General features: G+C 38.1%; 1 protein-coding gene across 1 annotated transcript in view; it reads right to left on the reverse strand.

Moving 5' to 3' along the window:
- Positions 1-3,048: 3,048 nt before the first annotated feature.
- LOC132402386 (NADPH oxidase 3-like) overlaps positions 3,049-24,816 on the reverse strand; it is a 42,361-nt gene continuing 20,593 nt past the window's right edge. The window contains exons 6-13 of the mRNA XM_059985244.1: positions 24,528-24,709; positions 21,360-21,489; positions 14,045-14,137; positions 13,203-13,456; positions 11,329-11,491; positions 10,701-10,847; positions 9,351-9,475; positions 3,049-3,175 (exon numbers count right to left, since the gene is read on the reverse strand). Coding sequence (XP_059841227.1) covers positions 3,049-3,175; positions 9,351-9,475; positions 10,701-10,847; positions 11,329-11,491; positions 13,203-13,456; positions 14,045-14,137; positions 21,360-21,489; positions 24,528-24,709 — 1,221 coding nt within the window. The remainder of the gene's footprint in view (positions 3,176-9,350; positions 9,476-10,700; positions 10,848-11,328; positions 11,492-13,202; positions 13,457-14,044; positions 14,138-21,359; positions 21,490-24,527; positions 24,710-24,816) is intronic.

The raw sequence follows: 24,816 nt of genomic DNA on the forward strand, positions 1-24,816 counted from the left end.
TTCCCGTTCCAACATGTTGGACCATGGCCTCCTTTCATGCCAAGATGAAGCCACCCTCAGGGTGGAGGAGCAACACTTGACAGTATGAATATCAATTTCTCCTTCCATTAAACAATTCTCCCTCCCCCATGACTTCGGTATCCCACCCTAACTCTTACCTCTTCTCACCTATTCTGCTTGCTACTGCGCAAGCACTGCCGGATGGCTGTTATAACGCGTAGTCAGTGTGAATGGCTTGAGAGTTAAATTGTAAAGTGAGCTTTTTTGCCTAGATCCCCTAAATTTATTTGAGTGAGTCTATCTTTAAAAATATTAATGTCAGAAATACTGCACAGGTCTGGTGGCAGAAGATTCCACTCTCTTGTTGATCTTGGGTAGAGTGAGTACTGGTAGAAAATCTTGTTGAATGAAGGGGTTTCCAGTATGTAAGGTCCAGTTTGCTGTCAAGTTGAACTTGACCCTGTGACGAATTTGGATGTATGATGGAGTGATGTTGTGAACTTTGAAAATGGAGAATAACCATAGTTTAGTACGTCGGTTTTCAAGTGGTTCCCATTGAAGGTTAGATTACTTCCCCCCTGGTCCCCTCTTCCTTCCCATTCTCCCGTGGTACTCTCCTCACCTATCAGATTCTGTCTTCTCCTGCCTTGGACCTTTCCCACCCACCTGGCTTCGCCTATCACCTTCCTGCTAGTCTTGTTTTCCTCATCCCACCTTTTAATCGTGGCATCTTCCCCCTTCCTTCTCAGACCTGAAGAAGGGTCTCAGCCCAAAACACCAACTATCTTTTCTTTTCTGTTGATGCTGCCTGACCCACTGAGTTCCTCCAGCATTTTCTGTGTGTTGCTTTGGATTTTCAGCATCTGTAGATTTTCTTGTGTTTATAATGGCCAATTACTTGTATTTGAACTTTAGTCACTGTTGTCATATGTGAAATTTCAACGGGACAAATAAATTTTAAATTGCAAAGGGACATTGATAGTGGGCAAAACTGTAGCAGGTGGAATTCAAAATGGCAAAGTACAAGAACCATAGAAAGGGTTTTTTCTTAAATTTTAATTGCCCAGTTACAGAAATTGCAATAAGGCAAAATACATAATTTAGATTAGTGATATTATCTTACATTCCATGCGGGTGAAAATAGAAAAAGGTGAATATTGTTCCACAGTCTTATAATCAGATTTCATCTGAAACACAGTTCTGGGCTAAACACATCTAAAAAAGCTCAAGCTGTTGAGGGTAGTGCAGATTCTTCATAATGACACAGCTAATGGGGATTAATTTAGGGCCAGTTGCATGTGCTTAAGTATACGAATAGAAATGAGATGATCAAGGTACTTTTGACAATACGAGGAAATCTGCAGATGCTGGAAATTCAAACAACAACACACACAAAATGCTGGTAGAACACAGCAGGCCAGGCAGCATCCATAGGGAGAAGTGCTGTCGACGTTTTGGGTGATACAAATAAGCTATTTCCTCAAGTAGGAGAGTTCAGAACAATGGGCCCATTAGTCATAATCTTAAAATTACAGTTAGATTATTCAGGGATGATGTCAGCAAATATTTATTTGCACAAAACTGTAGAGGCTATGTCAACAGAAAATTTCAGGACTAAATTTTATAACCTTTTTTTAGGCAGCTCTATTCAAGAGTAAAGGTAAGTCAAGTCAAGTCACTTTTTATAGTCATTTCGACCATAACTGCTGGTACAGTATATAGTAAAAATGAGACATTTTTTCAGGACCATGGTGTTACATGACACAGTACAAAAACTACACTGAACTATGTAAAAAACAACAGAAAAAAAACTAGACTACAGACCTACCCAGGACTGCATACAGTGCACAAAACAGTGCAGGTATTATAATAAATAATACACAAGACAATAGGGCAATAAGGTGTCAGTCCAGGCTCTGGGTATTGAGGAGTCTGATAGCTTGGGGAAAGAAACTGTTACATAGTCTGGTCGAGAGAGCCCGAATGCTTCGGTGCCTTTTCCCAAACAGCAGAAAGGAGAAGAGTTTGTATGAGGGGTGCGTGGGGTACTTCATAATACTGTTTGCTTTGCGGATGCAGCGTGTAGTGTAAATGTCTGTAATGGCAGGAAGAGAGACCCCCGATGATCTTCTCAGCTGACCTCACTATTCGCTGCAGGGTCTTGCGAACCGTGATGGTGCAATTTCCAAACCAGACAGTGATGCAGCTGCTCAGGATGCTCTCAATACAACCCCTGTAGAATGTGATGAGGATGGGGGGTGGGAGATGGACTTTCTTCAGCCTTTGCAGAAAGTAGAGATGCTGTTGGGCTTTCTTTGCTATGGAGCTGGCCTTGAGGGACCAGGTGAACCAGATGAACACCAAGAAGTTTGGTGCTCTTAACAAAGAGTTTGAGCAGGAGAATGCTCCAGTCCCACTGCAATATTTTATCAGCTACCAAAATGTAAGTAGTGAATGAGTCAAAGTCAGATTTGGAGTTCAGGATGCAAGCTGCATCTTAACTTGGTATATCATCTAGAGCCCTAAGTCTGGTATTAGCCACTCATATTTTAACAAAAAAATGCTACTCATGATACAACTTTATTTAATATGTCAATATTTATTAAAGTATATAAACATTTTTAGTATGTATATAATATCCTGCTACATTAATGGAGGTGACAGCATCAACTACATCACTGGAGAGTCTGGGTAGACTTTGAACACATAGAATCTCTCAACTTCATTTAGCAATATTTGATTAGAGAAGTGTGATACCAGCAATTATGTTCTGATAAGTCATATTTATACCAGAGAAAGGAAAAGGCCAGTTTTAAAATCATTTTTGAGATTTTTATTGTATACTTATTTATGCATATTCATAGTATTGTTCCAATTTTAAAAAGCTTAAATGCACTTATGTAACATAGCACACATAATACAATTGTCACATTTCTGTATTTTTAATCTTATTGCAATGCCATCAACGAACGGCAGAGATCATATAGTTTAGCTGTATGGATTTAAGCCAACCTGGAGAATAATCACTTCTTAAAAGCTGGGTTCATTCTAGATGTTCTCTTTATTGTAGTAGAACTGAACACCATGGGGATTAAGAGACGAATAGTAATTACACATTTTATGCAGGACATTAGAAAGGTCTTTAGGTCCACAGAAGAACACACCAATGCTGGACCTGTGTAAAAGGCAGTTAAAGACAATTCAGAACAAAGGCATCTTGTATTCTTCTATGGCTGGCATTCAAAGTTGTACTTTCAGATCAGAAACTATTAAAGGCGAGTTGCTGAAATATTACAAAAAAGACTTGCAAGAGCAGCCCAGTACATCATTGCACCCAGCTGCCATCAGAATACAATCACTTGTTTCATACAGAATAGCACCAGTTATCTATCAAGTATAAAGTCAATGAAAAAATACACTGTCTGGTCCTTTCTTTGCTACATTAAACCTTGGACTATAGTTCCTGTTGAGTGAGATTCAGCTGGATCATAGGAAACATCCTGTAACTAATTATATGACTGAATGCACCACATTCAATTCAAGCTTATGGTAGGGTTCTATTCTGAGACGTATCAAGTATAGCATAGAACAGGTGATGCACACAGCTGTTAATATTAAAGAGAACAAACTGTATAAACTACCTACACAGCTTCCATTCCACCCCTGCCATTCTCAACAGACCAATACAGATTTTAAAGCTACACAAGTGCATGTTCATGCCTGCTTGACTACCATATCAAACATGGAACATAGAATAGCAATCACAGACAGACACAGTCAGTGCAGATCAATAGTAACACCTCCTTAATGACAATCAACAGACTTATTTCAAGGATGTGTGCTTAACTAATTGTGCTCTGCTCACTATATACTCATAATGAAGTGGCTAGGCAGAACTTCCACACCATCTATACATTTGCCAATGACAACATTGTTGCTGACAATCTAAGATGGCAACAAGATGGCGTAAGATAAATCAGATGGTTAAGTGGCGTCATAACAACAACTCAACACTCACTATCAGCAATACCTGGGAACTGATTGTGGACTTCAGAAAAGGGAAGTTAGGAGAACACACACCAGCCCTCATTGACAGGTCAGCAGTAGAATTGGTGAGCAGTTCAAGTTCCCGGGTGTCAACATCTCGGAGAAGAGCTTATTTATTTTTGTAACTTGTGTGGTAATGTTTAAGTCTTGCACTGCTCTGCAACAAAATGACAAATTTCATAATGTACTGAATGTCAGTGATAATAACCTGATTCTAATTCTATACTGTGCAGGAACAGGAAGTTCAGACCACCCTGTCTGTGCTGAGCAATATCCAAGCAAAACTATGCTGCACATATCTCTCTGCTCCATGCTTCATGTTTGTCATTACTATTATTGTTGACTTCATTATGGTCACATGTTCTGAGGCACAGTGAAAAGTTTTGTTTTGCATTCCATGTATATCAATCATTTCATTGCAACGGTGTTTTGAGGTAATATTAGGGACAACAATAACAGTGCAGAGTAAAGTGTTATAGAAAGAAAAAGTGCAATACAGACAATTACATGGAAGACTTTTGTATCTCCTGCCCATGGGACAGGGGAGAAGAAAATTTTTGTGTTGTGGGGAGTTGGGGAGGTAGTTATCTTTGACTTCCTAACGAGAAGACCGCAATCTGTGCAGATTGGAAATAACATCTCCACCTCACTCACTGGTGCTCTGCAGAAGTGTGTGCTTAGCCCACTGCTCTGCTCTTTCTACACCCATGACTGTGTGGCTAGGCATAGCTCAAACAGTATGTATAAATTTGCTGATGATACAACCATTGTTAGCAGAATTTCAGATGGTGACAAAAGGGGATAGAGGAACAAGGTATACCAATTAATTGAGTGGTGTCGCAGTAACAATTTTACACCCAACATCAGCATGACCAGAGAGCTGATTGTGGACTTCAGGAAGGGTAAGATGAGGGAACACAAGCTAATCCTCAGAGAGGGATCAGAAGTGGAGAGAGTGAGCAATTTAACATATTGATACAGCTATAACGAAGGCAAGATAGCGGCTATATTTCATTAGGAGTTTGAGGAGATTTGTTATGTCAACTAATACACTTTGAAACTTCTACAAACATACTGTGGAGAGCATTCTGACTGGCTGCATCACCGTCTGGTATGGGGTGTGGTGTTACTGCACAAGATTGAAACCTCTCCAAAGCTTCCACATCCCTCCTATAGTATGGTGACTAGAACTGTACATAATACTCCAAAAAGTGGCCTGAAGTTTAACAAATTTGCAATTTATCTTTACAGCTTTTATATTCAATGTTCCAATTGATAAAGGCAAGCATGCTTATGCCTTTTTCACCACCCGATCCACTTGAGTTGCTACTTTCAGAGAGCTATGGACTTCCATTCCAAGATTCCAATTTATATTAATGCTCTGAAGGGTCCTTCCATTTACAGCATACTTCTCTTGCATTTGATCTCCCAAACTTAACACTTGTCTGGATGAACCACCACCTGCCATTTCTACTGTCAAATTTCCAACTGATCTACTGTATATTCTGCTATGTCATTTGATTATCCACAGCACCACCAATATTCATGTAGTCTGCAAACTTATTAATCAGACCACCATTCAGATATCGCAAATAACAGATGACTCATTGCCAATCCTTGCGGAGCAGTACTGGTCTCAGATCTCCAATCAGAAAAAAAAACACCCCTCTATCAGTACCCTCTGTCTTCTATGATCAATCCAAATCTGTTTTCAGATGTACTCTTCGATTTCTTCCTTTGATGTACTTAATTTGCTTCTCTTTAAAGGCAGCTATGCTGGTTGTGTTAACCTCTCCCTGTTCCAAAATTCTCTTAGTTTTTGGAAAAAATAAAATTTCTATAAATTTCCAATTGGATTTATTAATACTTTCTTATCTTTATATCATCTAATTTTGGATTTGCCTATAATTGTGCCCATTTTACAAAATCCTTTATACAATGCAATATCTTTTTTTCTGGTCAGAAGTGCCCCTGGTACATGTATACTCTTAGTTCTGATATCATCCTTGGGAACATTTTATTGAAGTTTGTTCAAGGCTTTAAGAAGATGGACATTAGAACTTCAAGGTCTCTAGAAATGCAAGATTGTACAGAAGCTTAAAGTGTTTGAAATACACAGCAGCTTGGGCAGCATTCTATTGAAATGGTAGCACATTTAACATTTTAGGTCATGAACCTTCATCAGTACTGGACAAGTGAGAAAACAAACATACCTAAAATTGCAGAAATGGGAGTGGTAAATAGAAATGAGGGAATGTCTATGTCAAGGTGCAAACCAAGTCGTCCAAGAGGTACAATGGTTCTGGAGTCATCTAGGTAATAGGTGTGAAGGTCTTTCCTGTTTGTGTCAAAGTTCATTCTGTTTTATGTATTATTATCTCTGTAAGTGCAGTTTTTAAAAAAACATTTCTCCACAGATGCTGCCCCATCTGCTAGGTATATTTTTTTTGTTTCAGATTTTCAGTAATTATCCTGTACTTCCTCCAGCATGTACTGCCTTTCTTTTCTTGTGGCGACCCATTTCCTGGCACATCCGAACCGGCTAAGGAAGATAGCCTGCGGGGATTTGCGAGCACAGAGCTTTGGAGCCTCTGCGCCACGGGGGGGCAGGTTGAGGGAGGCTTAAAAGTGAGGCTGAAGATTTCGAATAAAGTTTTTCCTTCGACTGCAGTTACCGACTCCCTGTCATAACTCTAGCGCTGTGTGTAGCACACCGCTACAACCTCTCACCCCTTCTGTAAAGATGAGTGGAGCTAAGGAAAGAAAAGTGGATAGAGAATGTCGGGTGTTTAATAAGGAGTGGACAACTAAATATCTTTTTACCGAACACTGATCAACTGCTGTATGCCTGATATGCCAAGAGACTGTGGCAGTTTTTAAAGAATATAATATCCCATGATATTTTATTTTCTCTTATGAGGTGTATTACCAATACACTCCGTCCATCTGCTCCTGGTCCAGCCCCCCTGTCAAATTTTAGAACCCTTTGTGGCCCACAAGTCAAAAAGTTTGCCCACCCCTGATCTAGGCCCTGCTCTCTTCTCACTGCTTCCATTGAGGAGGAAGTACAGAAGCCTTGGGACCAATACCAGGTTTAGGAACATATCTTACTCTTCAACCATCAGGCTCCTGAAGTAGCATGGATAACTTAGCTCATTTCAACCCTGAACTGATTCCACAACCTGTAACTCACTTTCAAGGACTCTGCAACTCATGTTCTCAGTGTTAATTGAATTAGAAGTATGTTATTTTATTTAGAGATTCTATCAACTATGGATGCTATAGCCAAAGAAAAAGGAAGATATCCCGGAGGCACATTATAAAAAGCATAATGCCTGACAAGCTTGTTATTTTCACATAACCTCCCTGCCTTTCAGTTCCATGCCTGTGAGACTGAATAAATTGCTTTTTAAAATAGTTATTCTGGCTCTCCTTTCAGCAGTTTTGTGCATATATCCAACAAGTGCTCTTGTTTTCTGTCCTCTCACATTTCTCCATATACTCTTACTATTCAAGAGTTCTCCTTATTCTTTCGATCAAGCTGTACCACCTCACACTCACTTACATCCTGTTACTACATAACTTTCATGGAAAAGTAATAATCCAGATCAGTGACCTTAACATAAATGAACAATGTATTTAAGCTGATCCATTAAACAAGGCTGCTTCTAGGCTGAAAACAGTGTAACCAGGGATAGTTCAAAGTCAGCTATAATTTCTCCTCATGTGATTGATAATTATTGGCAAATAAGAACATTATTTCCTTTAATAACAAGCAACATTTTCTTAAATTCTAGGGATATTCCATATAAAAGGACATTTTCTAAAACAAATATTTAATAAATAATACCACTTGCTGTCAAATAGTATGTATTGTTTAACTGCAAACATAATTCAGACTCTGGGATAGAATGCATAATATGACAATATCTTTTATTCTGTTCTCCAGAACATAAAAAAAGTAGCTCTGGATATCTCCGATATGACATGACATTCCCAAGACAGAAAGAAAAGTGCTGAACCTGACTGTACATTAAAACACTTCATCCTCAGAAAACCTCACTCTCAAAGTTGCATTGCTACCCATTTTCCACGAAACAGATTCTGACTTGTTCCTACAAATTAATAGTATAACAGGTTGCCACTATCACAGACATCATCATTTGTCGCTAATATGGCTTCGCCTCAGCTTCCCACATGTATTTTAATCTGAGAGGTGTGTGTGAGTGAGAGAGTGAGACAGAAAGAAGAATTCTAGTAATAACACTCAAAATAGGGGTTGAGTAAGATGCAGGAATTCCGTTCCAAAGCCATCTCCTAATCCCAAAGCACAAAGAAGCACAAGCATCAAATATTTCTTTTGTTACTGTGATCATTATCTTATGGTTAGTTTTTTCCTAACGACAGGAGATTTTGTGCAATGACATTGTATGCACTGGGAACAGGATTCAGAATGTTGCACTCATTTCACGATAGAAAGAAGATCATCCTATTCACAAGCCCAATTTTTAAATACCTTGAGGGCAATTGGTTTTTCATCTGAAATCTACCAGAGTATTTTTTGCAATTCAGAGATTATTGGTTATTTTATTATTTTTTTAAAGCATCAGTATTCTTACGTGTTTGTGAGAATGGATATAAGTAAAATACACAACTAGAGCAAGAAATCAAAATAGCAGTTACATATTTTAAAAATATTACAGAAAACAAAATTGAATCTTTGAAAATAGAGACAGTTTTATTTTCTCCTTTTGTGTGTTTAAATAGAATCTCTCTGTCCTTTTGTTCTATTATCAAAAAGCAATTTATAACCAATCTGATCCTTGGTAACAGAGTTTGAGGTTGATCACTATTTTACAAATGGTGATTTCTATTTTATGCTGGACCTCATGGAAATATAGGTTCCATTTATCAATTTATAGACAATAGACAATAGATGCAGAAGTAGACCATTTGGCCCTTCGAGTCTGCACTGCCATTTTGAGATCATGGCTGATCATCTACTATCAATACCCGGTTCCTGCTTTGTCCCCATATCCCTTGATTCCCCTATCCATAAGATACCTATCTAGCTTGACAGAAATTAGTTGAAGTATGTATCCACTCATTGTCACTTTACATGATGACAGTGTAGTGTCTTTTCCTATTTACAAATCCACATTGTTTGTACAAAAACTCTTATAATGCTGCATTTTGATTGTCATGTAGATTACAAAATGTGATCAACCCTATAAAAATCATAATAATTATTAAACATTCAAATTATTATAATTAACGAAGCATCAGGACATGAAAGGCCTTACCCAGGGTTATCATCAGCGATGTACTTGAATTCATTGTTCCAGTTTGGTCTACCATAGAAAGTCTTCTGTTTCAGTCCAGTGATTACATCTTCATTCTCTCCATAATGCAAAGCAATATGGGCAGCCTATAAGGAAACAATAATCAGTCCACTATAAAACTAATTTTCTGCAGTTTTACATTTTACAGCGTATTTTTTCTTTATCAAGTTATTAACAAAAATATTAAACCATATAGCCCTAGCACAACATTAAATATAATTCAGATTTAGGTTCATTTCACGTAGTTCCCAAGCTTGCAATTCTTAAATCCCATATTCACTATGTTGATTTATTACCAACATCTAAATATCCATCTACTAAATTTGTTGATTGAATATCAAGCTTGGCCGCTTAGGTTCAAAGTTGAGCTCCAAATCTAAAAATCATGGATCTTTAATCTCCATTCATTCCTAATCCACGTGTTTCTGGTCAAAACTTGTTCCACAGCAACTTATGGTTAATTTTACATTTGGACATGTTCTTATTACTTCCCAAGAGATTTTCAATGCATTTAAAGATCAGGAGAATGCATATGGTAACGATGTGTTTTGGGGTGAAAAAACATAGATTAAAGATTAGCTTTATTTGTCACATGTACATTGAAATAATGAAACACACAGTGAAATGTATTGTCTTACGTCAATGACCTAAAGAGTCCAATGATAAACTGGGGACATGTGTCGCCATGCTTCCAGCGCTACCATAGCGTGCTTACTATTTACTAACCCCAACATCTTTGGAACATGGGAGGAAAGCAGATCACCTTGAGGAAACCCACACAGTCATGGGGAGAATGTACAAACTTTTTATACTTAGCAGCGGAACTTGAATCTAGATCACTGGGGCTATAAAGCATTGCACTAACTTACTCTACCATGCCATCCTCATTTGATCGATTGATCCTTCTCTTGTGCAATATCCTTCTGTACACAATTATTAACAAAAACATTAAACCTTAGGTTAACTTTGATGTAACCAGTTTCAGAAAGTCAACGTGAAGCAAAATGTAATCATTTGAATCAGATTAATGAAAAAAGAAGGAATTAAGTGGATGCATCATATGGAGATGGGAGAGAGGAATGATGAGAATAGAGTTAGAACCAAAGTAAAACAAGAGATTTAAAAGAATATTCTTGCAATCAGAGAGAAGCAGAAAAGTGATTAGAATTTGGTCCATATAAACATGAAGTGGTATGATTGAAATTATTTATATAAAAGCTGTTCAATTAGGTCATAAACATGAGGAAACTAATCTTCAGAGAGAACATTTGTTGAAAAGTTATGAAAGTGGAACAATAAATTCTCACTCACTTGACAATCATCCCAGCCTGTGAGAAAAATATGATAACTTAGGAACTGACTCTTCCCTATCTTCATCATTTGCATTTCCAGAGAATGTAGAAGATCAGCAAACCATTCAAATGAATGAGTATCTCGGCAAATCCAATAGAAGTAGACCTTTATTTTATAATAGAAATGCATTAATATAAACTTCAAAACTATCAAAAAGGAAAATTGATTAAGAGGGGAACAGAACCTTCCCTCATGCATTTAGCAATTGTAGGAAAGAAAGAAATGCATTAAAATTATTCAAGACATTAAAAAAAACTTCCATTATGTTTCCTTCATGACATTACTTTCCAGTTTTCTATGTTTATTCAAAAATAATTTCCTTGTGCTTCATATCTATCAGAATTAACTCATTTTCCTCAAAATATCATTGTGACTATGGTAGTACAAGCTCATAATACTTGACTTTATTGTTCATTATTAATTAGTACACATTTTCCATTTAGAATGTTTTCTTTGCATACCATGAGTGACTACTACCCAATTCCTTTGAATGGCCACTATTCAGTCACAGTGTTATCATGAGGATTTGTATAATATTCTCAGTATGCTTTTCAAATGGAAAAAAAAAGGCATTCACAAAACTCACCCGTCTTACTTTAGTCATCACAGTCTGGTGACTGTACTTAAACCAAATTGATTTCAATATAGAAGCAAAGGGGGTTACTCCAATTCCCGCAGCAATCAGCACACTCACTTCATAACAGAACACATCAATACTGGCAGTTCCAAAAGGACCATCGACTGCCACTCTGTAAAGCATATCAAATATTTTTCATAATAGCTTGGAGCCTTTAAGTGTATGGAAACCCCAATTTCACCATTGCTATCTGGAACACTTCATCTTCAGTTACTTTAACAAGGATTTATCATAAAACATTTTTCAAACTTCTGATACAATTCCATATTAAACGGACTCTTTTACATAAGAGGCAAAAAGCTGCAAATGCTGGAAACCTGACATAAAAATGTAAAGCTCTGGACACCCTCGCCTGTTTGGAAGAATCCATGCAAAGAGAAACAGTTAATGTTTCAAGATGAAGACCCTGCATTAAGATTCTGTTTCTCTTCACACAAATGTCTGATTTACCATGTCCAGCTTTTAAAAAAATTTAAATAAAGGTAAACTTGATTATGTAACATGGAATAACTCAAGATCAAAACAGCTAATAATAGTTTGAAGTAACACAATCTCTGTAAAGTATAGCACAAAGAGTGTTAGGCATTGAAATGTCTACAAAAGATATCTTCCCTGACATGTATATCACTGAACAGTTACCTTTTGAGGAAAGAGAACACCCTAAGTCACTCTCCTGTGTTGTACCATTTGGAAGTTTTTTTTCTAAAAGGTTAAAATTTGAAAATGCTGAAAACACTCAGCAGGTCAGGAAATGTCTGTGAAAAGAGAAACACTTAAAGTTGTCAGAACTAGGAAAGAGAGAAAACCAAGTTATTTTTCAGGTGAAAAAGACAAGTAAAACAGAAAGAATATTCCTGATAGGGTCAGAGAGTGCAGTTACAGCACGTTTTGATTGTCCATCTCATGTGCTGTTAATATCGAGGCTGCCAGACATGGCCAGCAGGCCAGACTATAAGGAAACATTAAGAAATATAAAGCCAAAATGACAACAGGTGGAAACACACACACACACACAGAGCAGGCCAGGCAGCATCTATGGAAAAAAGTACAGTCAACATTTTGGGCCGAAACCCTTCAGCAGGACTTTTCTTCCCCATAGATACTGCCTGGCCTTCTGATTTCCTCCAGCATTTTGTGTTTGTTGCTCGAATTTCCAGCATCGACAGATTTTCTCGTTTGTGACAGGCAGAAATAGACAGTTTTGATACAGCCAACAAAAAAATGAGCAAGTTGGAAAATGCAGTATTGAATGGAGATAACTGCAATGTGCCCAGATGAAAGACAAGGTACTCTTCCTCAGCCAGAATGTGAGTGGGATGATAAATTAAAGTGCTAGATATTTGAACCAGAGTGTCACTCATGCAGACTGAAAGTAGGTGCTCCACATATTCTATTTTATTCCAGATTTTTGGCACAGGATGGTTATGAGATGAAAGGGGGGGGGGGAGAATTATAGAAAAACTGCTAAGTGAGATCTTGGATGGACTTGAAAACAAGAAAGAAGTTAACAAAGAAAACATTTCAATATATTAGATGTTATCAACAAGCACAGAGTTGATGTTTCAGTGGTGTTTTAAAATGACCCTTATGGAATACAATGTGGGAAACTGTTGAGAAATCCATTGATACGGTCAAGTCAAAATGAATGAGAGTTTCAGCAGCAGATGAACGACAAGAAAATTGTTTACAGATTAAGTTAACATGTTCATCAAATAAAAGGGAAGTGGAGCTTAGAACTTAATATTTACTTAATGTGTTAAATTTTCATCAATTATATTAAATGATACCAACAAGATACATTCAGAAAATCTCAAAATGTAAACCTTGGCATCTTCCATGGTTCCCGAAATCCTTTCAGATTAGCTCCACAGGCATCATACAGAGCACTTGTCCAGTCTCCCAGTACTTTAACATGGATACTAAAGTGTTCCTCATCAGATGCTGAAGTTAATGTGAATGGATGCCATTCAAAGTGAGATATCGAAGGACAATGCAGAAAGATGTATTGACCAGGCTTCATCTTAAAGCCTTGCTTTTTCATCTGGAGCTCAAGAACTTTGGAGGGATGTATGATCACCTATCCAGTAAAGAAATGAATATTATGCTTAATGTTGATATATTGAGTTTATGGGTTCTCACAGCAAAGTCAATGAGTTCACCTGTTCTCAGAGATGTAACAATTCTCAGTTTTATAAGAATCACTGTAGAGGTTTACCTTTGATTTACTTCCTGATTTACCACATCTTCATTTTTGCTCTCAGCTTTGATGGTGAACTGAATAATTTGGTTTACAAATGCATGTTTACTATCTCACTACTTAATGTACTGGTTAAACTATGGCCAAGATTCATTCATCCAAGAACGGTAATCTGTCAATATCAGTAACACTGCAGTTACACCTTGTAACATTCTGCCATTTCAGAATCCAGAAGTAACACCCATCAATCATGGAACTACTTAATAAACCATTTGCCATCAGCTGCAATGGACCTACCATTTCTTAGTCTGCCTGCTAAAAATAAATTTTAAAAGGATGCCTACTGAAGAGAAGATCAAGTATCGAGAATCAATGAGTGCGTTAAGACAATTTCTGAGGACAAAAGTTTTACAAGTTTATACGTAAGTATGCCAGAAAAAAATGAAGATGTTGCAAATTAAAGTTTACCTTTGTAATCACTACTTTTTGCTGGGATCTGAAAAATCGAATCAGTCTTTCACAAATATATAGAAAGATTGGACCCAAAACCCACTTCCAGCTCTGAAAAAAAGTACATAAAATTATTCAAATGCAGTAAAAGGCTTTTAAATGGTCAACAGAGACAGAATGCCTCATTTCTCTCCGATTGTCCAGGAGCCATCCTGAAAAGTATTTGGTTTTGCGCTTTTAATTAAATAGGATACATAGAAGTCAAACTCTACAAAGTACACGGTAAAGGCTGGGCCAGAAATTACCTTCATGGTAGGCTAGTAGTGATACATTATCGAAACGCATTGTTAGGAGGCAATTTACGCTGAAAAGTGCTCAAATAACACTGGAATAATCAGGGGCATCACATTCCAGACATCCCATCTTGCTCGGATGGTACTCCCACATTCATCCTATCATCACACTTAACTTTAGAGGTTCAAGGAACCCGAACTTCTGCAGGTGTCACTCTGCATGGAATGGAGCAGACCCATCCAACTGGACTCGGGCAGCAGAGCCTGACCCTGGACTGCCCTGAGGCCTTTCTTGCCCTGAAGGTTTCCCCCCTCTGTCTGAAAGGATCACAGACTATGATGAACAATTGAAGAACATGAAATTATTTCTAAAATTAAATATCATAAACAGATAGAATTCATTAAAATTAATTAATGTTAATATTAGTTAATATAAACGAAGTGAAAGCAAACAAAAGCACTGATCTTCATCCTTTTTTCTCTGCAGGTCAGTGAGACTATTCAAATAAGTGGGGCCATGGCAGATGTGGCAGTTAAAGCCTAATATGGAGCTGAAGAACCAGATATGAAGTGCACTGTTTTTGATCTCAAGCAAGTTCTTTATCTCAGTATGTATCCTGACGTTGCACACTGATGAAGCTAATCAACTCTCCTTGACAGAAACGTAGGCCACAACACAGATACTCTCAATTTCAAAGTCCTCCTGTGCGTTCGTGCCCAATAGATTTTTACTTTAACGATGGAAGGAATATGATAAAATAGAAAAAATGGTAAAGGACTAAAAAGAAAATGGGCACTTCCTCAACTCTCTCTGTTCCTAAGACACCCCTAATACACCTTTGTAAAAGCCAGTTCTTCAACCATGCAATCCACATTGCACAGACTCAACGTATCTCTATTTAGACCATAAGATATAGGAGACGAAATAGGCCATTTGGCTCATCGAGTCTGTTCTGCCATTTCATCATCTGATCCAATTTTCCTCTCAGCACCAATCTCCTGCCTTCTCCCTGTATCCCTTCACGACCTGACCAATCAAGAATCTAAAAAACCTTTGCCTTAAACATACATAAAGACATGACCTCCATAGCTGCTTGTGACAAAGAATTCCACAGATTCACCACTCTCTGGCAAAAGAAATTCCTCCTCAATTCTGTTCCAAAAGGACGCCTCTCTAGTCCAAATCTGTGTCTTCTGGTCTTAGACTATCCCACCACAGGATACATCCTCTGCACATCCATTCTATCAAAGCTTTACCCCATTTAATAGATTTCAATGAGGTCATCCCCCATTCTTCTGAATTCTAATGAGTACAGGCCCAGAGCCATCAAATGCTCTTCAATATGACAAGCTATTCAATCCTGGAATCATTTTTGTGAACTGGCTATGAACCGTCTCCAGTTTTAGCACATCCTTTCTGAGATAACTGCTCACTATACTCCACATGAGACCTCACCAATGCTTTATTAACTCTCAACATTCTTTCTCCTTGAAATGAATGCTAATATTGCAATTGCCTTCTTCACCAGACAAAACCTGCAAATTAACCTTTAGGGAATCCTGCACCAAGTCCCTTTGCATCTCAGTTTTTTGTATTTTCTCTCCATTCAGAAAATAGCCAGCCCTTTCATTTCTTTAACCAAAGTACATGACCATTGTGGTGAACTACATATACCTGTCTGGACACGCTCCCTGCTGACTGCTCCTGTGGCTCCTCCCACAGACCCCTGTATAAAGGCGGTTGAGGTCTGAGCCCAGCCCTTCTGTCTCCAGGATGCAGTATGGTGGTCAACCACTGCTTGTTCCTTCTTCCAGTCAATAAAAGCCGATATCTCGCCTTTACGTCTCAGAGAGAGTTATTGATGGTGCATCAACCATACACTTCCCAACATTATATTCCATCTGTCATTTCCTTTCCCCTTCTACAAATCTAAGTCCTTCTGTAGCCGCTTTACTTCCTCAAAACTCCCTGCCCCTCCACCTGTCTTCATATCGCCTGCAAACTTTGCATTAAAGCCATCAATTCCATCATCCAATTCATTGACATACAACGCAAAAAGAAACTGGCCCAACACAGACCCCTGTGGAACACCACAAGTCACCGACAGCTAGTTGGAAAAGGCTCCCTTTATTCTCACTCTTTAATTCCTGCCAATCAGCCTCTGCTTTATCCATGCTGGAATGTTTCCTGTAATACCGTGGGTTTGTAGCTTGTTAAGCAGCCTCATGTGTGGCATGTTGTCAAAAGCCTTCTGAAAATCCAAATACACAACATTAACTGATTCTCCTTTGTCTACCCTGCTTGTTATTTCTTCAAAGAATTCCAAAAGACTTGTCCGAAAGGAATTTTCCTTGAGGAAACCATACTGAGTACAGCCTATTTTATCATGTGCCTCTAAGTACCCTGAGACCACATCCTTAATAATCAACTCCAACATCTTCCCAAGCACTGAGGGCAGACTAACTGGCCTATAGTTTCCTTTCTTCTGCCTTTCTCCCTTCTTGAAGAGTGGAGTGACATTTGCAATTTTCCAGTCTTCTGGAACCACTCCAGAACCTAGTCTTGAACCGAATTCTTTAAAGATAATTACTCATGCCTTTACCATCTCTTCAGCCACCTTTTTCAGCACTCTGGGGTGTAACCATCTGGTCCAGGTGGCTTATCTACCTCCAGACCTTTCAGTTTCCAAATAACCAACCTTCTCTCTAGTTAGGGTAACTTCACACTCTTCATGCCCTCTGACACCTGGACTTCCACCATACTGCTAGTTTTGTCCACTGTGAAGACTGATACAAAATACTTATTCAGTTGGTCTGCTACTTCATTGTCCCCCATTAATACCTGTCCAGCATCATTTTCCAGTGGTCCAATATCTACTCTCGGCTCTCTTTCACACTTCATTGACTGAACAAAAAGCAAACAAAAAGCTGGCATGGAATGCAAAAATAAGAACATGAACAGGTGCTAATTAATAGAATAAAATTAAATGCAAAGAAAATGAAGGCTTTATGCTACTAAAGGTTGAGTTGATGTGCAAAGTGGTATGAAGGTGGGCCCTTGGCAAAATGGTGAAGGTTTTTACACTGGTTTTAGAAATACAACTGTTTCTGATGAACTTTGGCAAAATGACTCAGAGGTCTGAAATCTGCAGTTAACATAGTATATAGGAGAACTGGAGCAGAAGTAAGCTACCCAATCCCTTCATCCTTTCTTACCATTCAGTATCATCAATGACTTGGCCCAGGCCTTACCTCCTCTTCTATGCTAATTCCTCACAGCCATTAATTCACTGATCTTTCAAAAATGTACCTGATATTTATGTATCTGGAATTCTCATACAAGTGTCAAAAATTTCTAAAATGTTAAGCAATTTATTTTTATGCAAATTGTCTCAAACATGAAGATTTATTTCAAGCACCATGAAAAATAAGTGAAAAGATATTTTAGATTATTTACTTGCAGCTATAGGCTTCAGTAACAACCTGCTCTTTGAAGATTAGTCACTTCATATAAAGGCTTACGATAGAATTCTTGTAATGTTTATGCTTGATCAATTTTCACATAACAACTACCCTCCATTCCCTGGAATGCCAGATTGCTGAGAATATACTGTATTTCTTCTTTGCATATCCCCAATGACGTAGCCTCCACAATTCTCTGAGGAAGAGAATTCCAGAGCCTTGCCACTCTCTGCAAGAAGTTCAGACACAAATCAGTTTTAAATTACTCGAATCCAATAATAAAAATTATTCTTTCAAACTGCAAGAAATATGGATCTAATTTCTTTAGCCATTTCTGATGGGACCAACATCTCACCCCAGGAATTATTGCAGTGTACCTCTTTTGGACTGATTCAAATGCCTTCTAAAGTAAGGTGACAAAATAATGCACAATGTTGCAGCTAATGTATAAGGTAGCAATAGAAACATAGAAAACCTACAGCACAATGCAAACCCCTTGGCCCACAATGCTGTGCCAAACATGTACTTACTTCAGAAATTATCTAGGGTTACCCATAGCCCTCTAATTTTCTAAGCTCCATGTACCTATCCAGGAGTCTCTTAAAAGACCCTATCGTTTCTGCCTCCACCACCTTCGCCAGCAGCCCATTCCACACAGTCACTACTCTCTGCATAAGAAACTTAGCCCTGACATCTCTTCTGTACCTACTTCCAAGCACCCTAAAACTGTGCCCTCTCGTGTTAGCCATTTCAGCCCTGGGAAAAAGCCTCTGACTATCCACACGATCAATGCCTCTCATAATTTTATACACCTCTATCAGGTCACCTCTCATCCTCTGTTGCTTCAAGAAAAGGCCAAGTTCATTCAACCTCTCATAGAGCATGCTCCCCAATCCAGGCAACATCCTTGTAAATTTCCTCTGCACCCTTTCTATAGTTTCCACACCCTTCCTGTAGTGAGTTGGCCAGAACTGAGCACATTACTCAAAGTGGGGTCTGACCAGGGTCCTATACAGCTGTAACATCACCTCTCAGATCTTACACTCAATCCCACAGTTGATGAAGGCCAATGCACCGTATGCCTTCTTAACCAGAGCCAACCTGTGCAGCAGCTTTAAGTGTCCTATGGACTCAGACTCCATTAATCCCTCTGATTCTCCACACTGCCAAGAGTCTTACCATTAATACTATATTCTGCCATCATATTTGACCTAACAAAATGAACCACCTCACACTTATCTGGGTTGAACTCCATCTGCCACTTCTCAGCCTAGTTTTGCATCCTAGGAATGTCTCATTGTAACCTCTGACAGCTCTCTACACTATCCACAACACCCTCAACCTCTGTGTCGTGAGAAAATTTACTAACCAATCCCTCCACTTCCTCATCCAGGTCATTTATAAAAATCATGAAGAGAAGGGGTCCCAGAACAGATCCCTGAGGCACACCACTGGTCACCGAACTCCATGCAGAATATGACCCGTCTACAACCACTCTTTGCCTTCTGTGAGCAAGCTAATTCTGGATTCACAAAGCAATATCCCCTTGGATCCCATGCCTCCTTACTTTCTCAATAAGCCTTGCATGGGGTACTTTGTCAAATGCCTTGCTGAAATCCATATACACTACATCTACTGCTCTACCTTCATCAATGTGTTTAATCACATCCTCAAAAAATTCAATCAGGCTTTAAAACAGGACCTGCCTTTGACAAAGCCATTCTGATTATTCCTAATCATATTATGCCTCTCCAAACGTTCACAAATCCTGCCTGTCCGAATTTTTTCCATCAACTTACCAACCACTGAAGTAAGATTCACTGGTCTATAATTTCCTGGGCTATTTCTACTCCGTTTCTTGAATAAGGGAACAACATCTGTAACCCTCCCATCCTGCAGAACCCCTCCCGTCCCCATTAATGATGCAAAAATCATTGCTAGAAGCTCAGCAATCTCCTCCCTCACCTCCCACAGTAGCCTGGGGTGTATCTCGTCTGGTCCCAGAGACTTATCCAACTTGATGATTTCCAAAGCTCCAGCACATCCTCTTTCTTAGTATCTACATGCTCAAGCTTTTCAATCCTCTGTAAATCATTGCTACAATCGCCAAGATCCTTTTCCGTAGTGAATACTGAAGCAAAGTATTCATTAGGTACCTCTGCTATTTCCTCCGGTTCCATATCACACTTGATAGGTCCTATTCTCTCACATCTTATCCTCTTGTTCTTCATATACTTGTAGAATGCATCGGGGTTTTCCTTAATCCTGCTCACCAAATCCTTCTCATGGCCCCTTCTGGCTCTCCTAATTTCATTCTTAAACTCCATCCTGCTGGCTATATAATCTAACCTCATAATCTATCATTACCTAGTTTTTTGAACCTTTCGTAAGCTTTACTTTTCTTGGTGACTAGATTTTCAACAGCCTTTGTACACTACGGTTCCTATACCCTACCATCCTTTCCCTGTCTCATTGGGACATACATATTTAGGACGCCACACAAATATCCCCTGAACATTTGCCACATTTCTGCCATACATTTCCCTGAGAATATCTGTTCCCAATTTATGCTTCCAAGTTCCTGCCTGATAGCTTCGTATTTCCCCTTACTCCAATGAAACACTTTCCTAACTTGTCTGTTCCTATCCCTCTCCAATGCTATGGTAAAAGAGACAGAATTGTGATCACTATCTCCAAAATGCTCTCCCACTGAGAGAGCTGACACCTGATCAGGTTCATTTCCCAATATCAGATCAAGTACAGCCTCTCCTCTTGTCTATTGTGTCAGGAAACCTTGCTGAACACATCTAACAAACTCCACCCCATCTAAACTCCTTGCTCTAAGTATTTAAACTACAAATATTTCATAATTAAGGCAAATGAAGACGTTCTGTATTTCTACTTTGCATAAATAAATCAGCATCCATTAGTCTCGAGACCATGGATTTGCGCCTTGGAAAGTTTCCAGGGCAGGGTTGTATGGGAGACCGGCAGTTGCCCATGCTGCAAGTCTCCCCTCTCCATGCCACCAATGTTGTCCAAGGGAAGGACAAGGGCCGATACAGCTCGGTATACCGGTGTCGTCGCAGAGCAATGTGTGGTTAAGTGCCTTGCTCAAGGACACAACACGCTGCTTTAGCTGAGGCTTGAACTAGCAACCTTCAGATCACAAGACCAATGCCCTAACCTTTTGGCCACGCACCAACACTAACTTGTATACCTCAGTAAATAAGTTACAGTAGTTAGCTAGTAATCTAGAAGTTGTGAGTTCAAATACTGTCAAAAATTGTATATAAAAACAAGAATAAATAAGGTAATGTGTGGAGATTATCAAGAAAATCCAATGTTTTGTTATCAAACCCAGCTTGGTTTATGAGTATTAGTCAAAGAAGCACTGGACAAGTCAGCACTTTATGGCTGATTTTCCTGCCCTGTCCACTGAAGTGGATTATGTTCTCAAAACTTTTGAGGCAAACAATTGCACAATGTTAGTATCATACAGACCAAAGGACCTTTCTAACAAATCCAAAACAAAGATCTATCAACACTGATCCATGATTTAAAAGACATAAACTTACCACTGGCTCATTTCCAGAAAATTGTGGTAAAGGACATTCTGGAATGTCTCCCCATTCTTCATGATGGTCCCTGCAGTACGTAACATTGTGGTTCTGAAGACTCTGAGAAGTTTGTCCACGAACAATTCGCCTATATCACAGGATGACTAATTTAATTATTTACTCTTTATAAGTATTGTAGAACTCAAAACTAATTACTATGTTTTAAAATATTGATGCACGACTCCCAAAATTTTTAAAATTACTTCAACCACTGTTAACTACAGGATTTTCTTATTAATGCATTTTATTATTATTGACACCAAACACATTTAGCTGAAGGTTAGGTTAACTATTTTTAATGCAGGTAAATTAATTATTTTTGTGAAGGAAATTCATAAATTACCAACTGACTTACATACTAATAACATAATAGTATAATTTCTATTGGGTGCTGTGGTAAAGCAATGTCCATATCAGAACACAAGAAATAGGAACAGAAACAGACAATCCAGCTTTTTGAACCAGCTCCATTATTTATTAGCGTCATGACGGATATTATATTTCAGCAACATCTTTTGATCCTATCCCCTCATCCCTTGATTTTCTTGATATCCAGAACTCTGTTGATCTGTGTTTTTAACGCACACAATAACCAAGCTTCCTCAGCCCGATGGAGTAGAGAATTTCTAAGTTTCACTGCTGTCTGAGAGAGGAAATTTTATATTGCTTTACTCCTAAATAGCTTAGCCCTTACTTTGAAGGTGTGATCTTTGCTCCTAGGTTCCTTGGCCGGAGAAAGCATCTTCCTTGTATTTTGCCTTCTAATGCCCTTAAGAATTCTGTAGGTTTTAATGAGATCACCTCTTATCTAAACTCTAGAGATTGCATTACATCTGTACTCAATCTCTCCTCATGCAGCCATTCGTAGAACCAACCTACCGATTCTTCACCGCATATTCTCAATGGCAAGCACGTCTTTATTAGGCAGGGAGATCAAATGTCAAGTATGCCTCTCTTGGCCCAAAACAGTAAGAATTTATAGCCCTGTATTAAAATCTTCTTGAAAATAAGGACAATATAGCTGCTTAAGCTGCTTTACAATGATTTATGCACAACCACATCAAGGTCCTTTAAAACATCAGTACCCCCTCACCTTTCACCATTGGATAAATACTCAGTTTTTCTGCTATGTGTACCTCATTTTTTCATTTATATTCTATCTGCCATCCACTCAACTTGCCCATATTCCTCTAAAGCCTCTTTGCATTCACTTCCTGCCAACCTGAGAACAAACTATTCACACATTTTGCTTTCTGTCAATAAGCAATTCTCAATTCATATCAATACATTATCCCAAATTCTGTCTTTCCTAATTTCAAAGATGAACCGGTTTTTGGAAAATCCAAATACACCACATTCCTCAACTATTCTGCCAGTAATCTTCTCAAAATAAAACTCCAGCATATTCATTAAAGATGATTTTCCTTTGAAAATCATAGTTGTCTCTGCACAATCCTTACCTTTTTTTTCCCAAGATGTTTTATTCCTATAGACTGAACAGAGCATTCAGTATTTTCTATATCACTGATATTAGGCTAACAAGTTAGTAAGTCTCCATTAGTTCTAACATGGGAGGATCATATTTACTGCCAGCCAGGACAATTCAAGAATCCGTAGAACTTTGGAAGATGATAAAAAATGTTTATTATGTCTAAAGCCATCTCTTTCAAACCCCTGGAATGTAAATAACTTGGTCCTTGCTATTATTAGCTTGCAAGCTCAGCAACTTCTCCAGTAATATTTTTTGTTTAATACTTGGTTTCTGTATTTCCCAAGTCTTGATAGAAATAGATGAATCAGGTTTTGTAAATGACTTCATCCATAAAACAATCATGGATAACTGCTTAATTCTTCCTTAGTATAACAATATTTTCCTCATAACTTTTCTTCCCCTTGAAAATAAAACAGTACTTGTTGAAAAGAATTAAATAGTATTTTGATCATTTACATTAAACCACAGAATTCCTTCCCTTAAGAGTGAACAATACTACTTTTGATGGCTTGTTAACTTAAGTATCACTCTGAACAGAAACCCCTTCATGTACTGGTCTTTCCAAATCAGGATTAGCAAGGCATTACTAAGGTGATTTAAAATTGGAAGGAACAGTAAAATGGTAAGAGCAATTTCAGATTTTGACCAAGTGCCCTAAAAACACCTGCATAATTAGGAAGTCCTCAAATTCTGTGAATCCAACTGCTCTTGCTGTTGGTCAAAGCAGAAGGAAATGAGTTGTCTTTTCCCAGAGCAGGGAATATCTGTGATCTCCCTCAAGCAGCAGTGTGCTCCAGGGAGAAACGTCAAAGAGACCTATCAGATAGAACTCTTTAATTCTGACCTTCAAGTTAAGATCCAGGCTATTTATGTTTTACCAAATTGTACTCAATGTTATAGATGCTGAGTTTTTCAACAAGTTATAATTGTTATGGACAAGATTACCTCTATGTAAATATGTTAACAACACTGTGTTTAGAATGCAGCGCAATTTACACCCAGAATGTGCTTATGTTAAAATAATTATTTTATATTTTAAAATAACAATATATTATCATTGTAAATGCAAAATATTTAAAGACCAGTAAAATTAAAACTAATAGGTCAACAATAAATATCTAAAATTTCTTCCTAATCTCCTGGTTGGAAATCCTCTTTAAAATGAATTGGATTGCAATCCATGCCACACCCATGTCACAGAGGTGCACTTCCTTTCATGTTTGGAATCTCATCACCACCAGGTTTCTTCATCAGACTCTACGTAGAGTTCAGGGATTGATGTAGTGACAGCTATCACTCTGAATTTATAGCAGGGTTTTGCCTTTACCTTTTCTCCTTGCAACTGCTGGTTGCAGCCAGATCACCCCAGTAGACATCACAGTACACATTTTTCTTGAAGATGCATTTATCAAAACAACTCTCCCAGTACTATAAATAAACTAATAAGCTTTTATGTACAGATACATAATTTGCATTATCTAATTGTACTATGAACATATTTTTGTGCATGAATTTAACTGTAGTAAAGATTTATTTATAATTATAATTGCATCCCGCATTGTTCATTAACTATAAATAAGTAGACAATTCATGTCAGATGCTCGCATATTTTAATAAGTAGAAAATGCATTTACCCCGAACCATGAATGATGAGACCAATAAAGAAGATAATGAAGAGATGATGTGCAAACCAAAACACTTCATAAAATGACCTCATAATAATCTGTGCAGATGAAGTTGCCATCAGAACAAGAGTCACAGTAATGATGATGCCAGTCACTCCTGCTGTGCTACGTAGAAGTTCTTTTGTAGGGTTCTAGAAATTAATAGAGGATTCAATGAATATGGGCAAAAATCACCTATTGTAAGTAACAATTTCTATCTTTTTCAAGCTAAATACCTTATGTAATAAGATACATTTGA

This window comes from Hypanus sabinus, chromosome 12 (genome assembly GCF_030144855.1).
Source record: "Hypanus sabinus isolate sHypSab1 chromosome 12, sHypSab1.hap1, whole genome shotgun sequence".
In the NCBI taxonomy this organism is placed as follows: domain Eukaryota; kingdom Metazoa; phylum Chordata; class Chondrichthyes; order Myliobatiformes; family Dasyatidae; genus Hypanus; species Hypanus sabinus.